Source organism: Epinephelus moara, chromosome 3 (assembly GCF_006386435.1).
Source record: "Epinephelus moara isolate mb chromosome 3, YSFRI_EMoa_1.0, whole genome shotgun sequence".
In the NCBI taxonomy this organism is placed as follows: domain Eukaryota; kingdom Metazoa; phylum Chordata; class Actinopteri; order Perciformes; family Serranidae; genus Epinephelus; species Epinephelus moara.
Window position 1 is genome coordinate 8,329,239 of NC_065508.1, and position 7,236 is coordinate 8,336,474.

The 7,236-nt window shown below is 39.6% G+C and overlaps 1 protein-coding gene across 1 annotated transcript; it reads left to right on the forward strand.

Moving 5' to 3' along the window:
* Positions 1–2,879: 2,879 nt before the first annotated feature.
* Positions 2,880–6,599, forward strand: zmp:0000001268 (CYTL1 domain-containing protein). Its single transcript, XM_050040556.1, has 4 exons — positions 2,880–3,053; positions 3,375–3,419; positions 3,743–3,889; positions 6,305–6,599. The coding sequence occupies exons 1-4, from the start codon at positions 2,901–2,903 to the stop codon at positions 6,347–6,349; spliced, it is 390 nt and encodes a 129-aa protein (XP_049896513.1). The 5' UTR covers positions 2,880–2,900; the 3' UTR covers positions 6,350–6,599.
* The last annotated feature ends 637 nt before the right edge of the window (positions 6,600–7,236 follow it).

The following is a 7,236-nucleotide window of genomic DNA, read 5'->3' on the forward strand; positions in this document are numbered from 1 at the left end:
GTAGCTCGGGCCACTGCCCCACGCTGGGATCCAGACAGTGGTGAGCTCACTGGCAAGACTCCAAAAAAAGCAATACATGGAGAGAGTTTGATATTTTGTTATGTACATCACAGAGACATGTAAATATCTTATCCCACAGTTTAGCCACTGAGGGGCAGGCCCAAAACTGATGGTATAAGGACCATGTTCCATCTTGCCTGTAATGCAGGTGTGGTCAAAATTAGGTTACCTCCCTCACTTTTGGACCCCTTGCTCGGACCACGTCCATCTACAAACTTGGCTTTCATTTTGACCTCAGCTACACACCTGTAAAGTGTTTTGACTGCGTCTTGTACAGTTGAGACATTATTGTGCTGACACAATCTGCTCACAGACAACAAGACAAACACTTAGCTAGATACTCAAAACTGCTTCTGTGGTAGTTCCCGCTACAGTGGGTGTCACCTGGATCACATTTTACCACGATGACACACACACAGACTCACAAGGTGAAAACAATACCAGCTTTCCCAACATTGTTACAACTGGTAAAAATACACCATATACTGTAGGTCTGAACAGCTTTCTATGTCAGTAGCTTGTGATCACAAATATAAGGTGTTTCCCAGTGACTTTACCTATCATCTCATAAAGGTCATACAAAGCATGTCACAACTTAAGTAATGAAGTTAACCTCAAATATAAGATTACTCACACACAGTACATGATGATACAGTTTCTCAGCAGCTCTATGATTCATAACCAGGGCTTTAAACCCACTATGTGTTTGCCTCATTGGAATTTGCAGTCTTTGGGCAGATTTCTGCAGTCCAGTCTCTCATCATATAGTAACTTCTGTGGCCATTAACTACTTACTGTAAAACACATCCGTCCATTATAAAGCCTGTCACCTGCGTCCCCTGTTAATTGAGCAGGCCAAGGTCGAGAGGAGCATGGCTGAGTGGTGGGACTGTGGGACTGGAGATATGCTTACGGCGCATACCGCACTTTCTCTTCCTCTCTGTCATGCCAAGACACATTCAGTGTGAGCCATCCATCTTCATACGGCGGCGGGGGACAGACCTCCAACTCTCGACACAGCCCACGAGAAGTGACGAGCATCACTCAAAAGCAGGCCAATCCCTTATCGAGCGCTCGGCGCCATCAGGAGTTGTACTCTTCTTTTGGATGAGATGAGTGATGACGGTGTCATATCACACCTGGACAGAAACGGAGTGCAGCTACTTAACGTGCAGGTGGCCTCAGCATGTGCCAGGGTTGTCCTAGTTTTGTAATTGAAAATGTTCTTTGCCTGAAAAGAGAATCAGTCATAGATAAGTTCTGGTTTCATTAGATTAAGTTTTGAAATAAAGAATGAAAACAATTTGCAGAACTTCAACATGATGGACGCTGAGACTGCTCAGGAAGCTGTAACTAGTTTAGATCTATGAAATTAGCCTCATCTAGTGGATAGAAATGACATCACATCACATGACAGCAGCCAGTATTAATGCAGAAAGGGTCTTATGGGAATATAATTTACAGCATAAATCACTTTTATGATCAGTGTTACTGTCAAAGCATCAAAACCACCGTGCTCCCCAATGCAGTAATGCATCGTTATGAAAAAAGCTATCATAGTACAAGATATTAAAGCTTTTCTGTTTCTATATTACGGTCAAACATTTGAATGATCTGATCCCTTTTCATCCTCAGGGCTGCCTGGATTCTTTCAGGCAACACATTTCATTACAGTGTGGAAACTCAGTGTGCTTTAAATTAAAATGCATGCAGCAGCAAATAACATGTACGGAAGAAAATAAAAAACAGCAGCAGCAATTCAATTCCAAAGGTGCTCCATACTGAGTTGGGATCTTGAGACTGTGGCTACTGGAGTGAACCAAAGCCACCGTCATGTGTTGTAAATCTTTGTGCAGAATCTGCTTAAACTATCAGACAGTACTCAACTGATACAAATAAATGAAATGTATGGAAGCAGTTTTTATAAAAGATATTTTTGGGGCTTTTTGATAGGACTGATATAATATGAAGGCGGGACACAGAGGGGGAATGACATGCAGCAGAGGGCTGTGGGTTGGAATTGAGCCTTTGGCCGCGGCTAAACAGACATGCTGTAAAACTTTAATCAAAAGCCTAGTCCCAATTAAATGCCCAGTCCCTTTTACTAGCCTGATGTGGCTACACATTTTGACAAATAAACGCCTGTCTCAATTAGATGCCTGGTCTGGTTGCCAAGCAGTTATTTTTTAATAGAAGACTTTCGGATGTATAAAACCGATTTGTTGGCTACCTTAAATTAGGTGTCCATTCCTCGATTACCCTGTAATTTATTCATATTCCTTTAGTCTGTAACGTGCCTCAGATTCAAAGAATCAAAAGGGTTTTTCATAAATGAATCCAACTTGTGAGTATTGTTTTAACAGGACTGGCTGCAACATTAAAATAATTTACACATGTATGCATCAATTATTTTATTTTGATATTGTGATATACATTATTTCACCATTGTACAAACAAAAACACAACTTTTACCGGCAGCAGAATATTTCTACACTGTCGTATTGCTACTTTTACTTAAGTAAAATCTGATATATGAAATACCATACAGAATATTCCTCCCTTGCTTTATTCCCTCCCACATCACTAATTTATGTCTACCCAGTATCATAATTTATGGACAAAACAATCCCCTCATGCCTGCTTTGACTCCTTTATAAAGATAAGTGTTGTCTTATCTGGCACAATGTGTTGTCGCCTGTCATTCCTCTGTGGCTGCATAATTATTTTAGAGTAAACAGAGGGTGTGTTTCCAATCTGTGCACATGCATACGTGGCTGCATGTGTGCATCGGTGACACAAACAAACAAAGGTTCAGTTAGTGCAGTAGGTGTCACTGAGTCATGGCGATCTTTAACCACTTGTTGCTCGTTTGGTGTTTGGTGCCGCTGGTGCTGAGCTACCCTTTCTACCCACCGACATGCTACACCAAGGTGCTGTACATGGCACGAGAGCTCACCCAGTGGGCTGCAGATTTGAAGAGGGACCCTGAGACTGTAAGTCAGCTGCTGTGTTGTCACTATTATAGATTTTTACTTACACTAAAGCTGTGTAATGTTTAAGTGTCCTGTATGCCATACTGTAGTTTTACTTTGATGTTTATATAGGTTATTTTTATTTATTTATTTTTTTTACATATTTTATGACAGTATTGGAGATTATAATTAGTTATTTTCTTCCTTCATTTATTTATTAAATACAGATATTCCTCAATTTAGTTTAACCCCATCAACCCCATTTTTCAGAGTATAAAAATTATATCAGATTATTATGCTAATGTTGAATTTTGAAACTTCATGTTGTTGTTTTGCACCCAGACTTACTGCATGGCACGCATGCCAGATCTCATCCTTGATGTCCATGTAAGTGTGACTTCAAATTCCCCTTGATTTATTGATATTACTAGACTGAATTTGTTACTGTTCATACTTTGAATATGGGAATTTACACATTTGAAAGGTAACCAGAGTTTAGATTTAAGATAATGTTCTGACAGTACTTTTAAGCCATCAACCAAAGAACCAAAAACAAAACAAAATGTTTTCTGATCTGTACTTTTAGTCTATCCTTCACACTCTTTTGAGTGCTCCGGCTGTCCCAGAATTTTTTTACACTAACATCTGTGGTATTTTGACCTCAGCTGTAAATCACGCACAGGGACACTAATTGCTACTCATGCCGGCAGAATGCTTGTGTGATGTACAAAATGAGGACCTACATCTCCCTGGTGGAAGGCCTGCGAGATCGCCGCTGCGCTTACACCAAAGACGTGAGGAAGCTGGGTCTCACTCTGAGGCAGCTGTTCATCATCATGTCGGAGAAGTGTCACGGGGTAAGACGAGACAAACAGACAAAACAGGTTTAACACAATGAGCCTCAAATGTTACCATAATATTTGTGACGTGAAGCAATCAAGTAGGATTAACTCTGGTGGGACACTAAGTGAAGCACAGTGAGACAGCTGGTGGAGAATACAGAGATTAATCTTGTCATTGGTACCGTACCTTTGTTAAAGTGCCTTCACAGGCCTCATATGCATTGCCTCATATGACCAATGTCTGAAAAAAGTACGCCATAGATTAATCTATTTAAAAAAATACCACCTGCCCATTAAATCACTATGCACAGGATTTTTTGGTACGTTTTCTGTACTTTTAATGGAGGACAAAATGTGCTTTTGCTGCAAATAGAGAAGGTAAAAGTTGTAGTAGAAGTAGCGTGTTTACCACCAACAGTTCCATTTTGGAGAGACTGCAGTAGCACTATGTCGAAATTCCACAAATATATACCATGAGAAGTTGCACAAGTATAAACATGTAAGACACCCACAAGGGGGGCCATGACACTTCTCATATAATTGCTGACTATTGGAGGCTGACAATACTGTCTTTAATAGGCTGTGACATGCATAAAGGTTGTGGTATTGTGTAAAACTAGACAAACTGAGGCATCCATTAGTACCAATCATGTTGGCATAGCTTATCGGGAAGGGGGCCAAATAACATCCCAAAGTTAGGCTGTTTTGTTAAGGGTACAAATAGGGTCAAAGGGGTCCCTTGAACTCTCACCTCAAAATATCTGAATAAAAATGGGTTCTGTGGGTACCCGCATGTCTCCCCTTAACTGTAGAGGCCTTGTTCCCTGTAAATGTTTCGTTCCTTACGATCAATGTACTCCTTCAAAATAAAGTTGTATTGTCTTCTTTTTAGGGAAAAGGAAAACCAGCCTATTTAAAGAACAATGAATCGCCTAACACACACATATATATATATATATATACAGACACATAACACATTAAACAGGGTTGTCATGGAAAACAAGATGTTAATTGTAATAGTATTAGTTTATGTCCATTAGAAAATCAGTAATGTTAAGTGTAAAATAAGAAACCAAAGTACATTAGTTTGCAGTTGATCAACTCTGATATTGACATAGTTATCTACTAGCCTATATACTACGAACGCTTCATTAAATTCCTGAAGTTCAGTTATGGCTTTTGGTGTAGGTGTACCACCCCTCTAGCCACCCTTAGGAAAGGTTTCTGGGGCATCACTGACTGTAACTGCGTGGACTGATAGATTTGACACTTATCTGTTCAGTTATTGCAGTTCTTTTCAAAAATAAGTAGAGTCCAGGCACAATGCATAGCAGAGAATGTAACTTAAAGATAAAAAATATGGTCTCCTCCCAAATTTAAAGCATCTCAAAGGTACCAAATATTTACAAAAATATTTGAATAGTGTAATTTATTTCTCTTGTCCTTTAAAATGGCAAATTGTTATTCCTTTGCTCCCCATGCTTTGTTTTCTTTGTGCCCTATGATTTGTTTTCTTTGTTCCCTATGATTTGTTTTCTTTGTGCCCTATGATTTGTTTTCTTTGTTCCCTATGATTTGTTTTCTTTGTTCTCCATGATTTGTTTTTTTTGTTCCCCATACTTTGTTTTCTTTGTTCCCCATACTTTTTCTTTGTTCCCTATGATGTTTTCTTTCTTCCCTATACTTTGTTTTCTTTGTTCCCCATACTTTGTTTTCTTCCACTGTACATCTACACTCGTACAAGTACCGCCAAGTATTTTATTGGTACCTGATTCATACAACAAAATTCCACATGCATGGATTCTTGGATAAATTAAACAACCGTCCATTAAGGTATATTTTAAGTCACGCCTCTACTTTGTATGAGCCAAAGTCTGAGCCACTGCAGCCCGCCATGAAACAGAAAACTGATAAAATGCATTCAAACAGACTGCCGGTTAATGGGTCACTCAGTGGGTCATTTCATGGGATTAGACAGGGTTTATGATGCAGATTATGAAAAACGTTCAGTTCTCTGTGGATGCTTATTTGAGCATTCTCTCCTGAACCGTGGAGTCGGACACGTGTGTCTGCGTTTGGTTTTCCATAAAGCCTGACATGACCTGTCTGTGCAGACCGGGCCACTGTGTCTCGACAACGGGTTGAAGTTAATTCACTTTCACTCCAGTCATTTCAGTAAGCCTCAGTAACAGAAATAGGTTCACCTCTTATTATAGGCTGGAAATTAGTATGCATTTGATATGGATGATTTTCTGCTGAGGATTTCTCTTTGTTTCTACAGTTTCAATCCAGATAACAATGTATTGAATATGAAGGCAGGTGAAACTGAGCTGCTTACAACATGAGAAATATGAACTCTGAGTAAAGATCTTATGCAATCACACACACCTTACCTATTTCATCTTTCTTTTTTTTTGTTTTTTGAAATAGGACTTGGTGTTCACGATCTTTGACTGTTCTGCTCTGGAGCGCTGACATACTGGATCCTGAGGCAACAGTATAACAGTCTGACAGCAGTACAGCCTGTCTATGTACATTCTTCAAGCATGTGCAGTCACTGAGAGACACAAGACTGATGTTGAGTTTAAATCTATGATAAGTATGGCTTGTGTTACCAAAAATGTATTTTAATCATTTGTTGTCTGACTATAATGGGGTTTATCACATTTGTCCTGTGCAATTTCACTGAGGAAATATTTCATATAATAAACTTTATCAAAATGCTTTTCATTACTCTCTTTTAACATGATGTTGTGTAAAAAAAAAAAAAAGTACACAAAGCTTGTTAGTGGTTACGTACAGCAAACTACAATATTGTCAAGTTTTATCAAAATTCATCTTAATTAAAGGGCCAGTGTGTAAAATGGGTTGAAAACAGTGACATGTAGCGTTTAGATTCTAGATTGCAGCGCTCACTCGCTCGCTCGCCAAAGTTACGGTGGCCTCCGAGGACCAAAACACTTTGGAAAAATGACGTCGTCCGCGACAGAGAGCAGTGTCTCTGCCGGTAACATATCCGAAGCAACGAGCAATGAAGTGAAGATCTAAACCATATTACTAATATGTTAGGAGTGTTTTATTGTTTTGGTAACACGAGCAAACATTAGCACAGTAATGCTAAATGAAGTCATGGCACAGTGCGGCAAATAATCGTTAGGTTGGTAGGATAACCGTTAACGTTACATATTATAATATGTGTTTGCAGAGTGATTTTCCACAGAAGACAGGGAGAGGAGGGAGAGGGAGAGGAGGAAGACGAGGGAGAGGAAGAGGTGCAGGAAGGGCAGGCGGCGTGCCTCAGCCACGGAGAGGGAAGAGGAGGAGGGGAGGATGTTATGCCTGTTATGTCTTTGACATAAGAC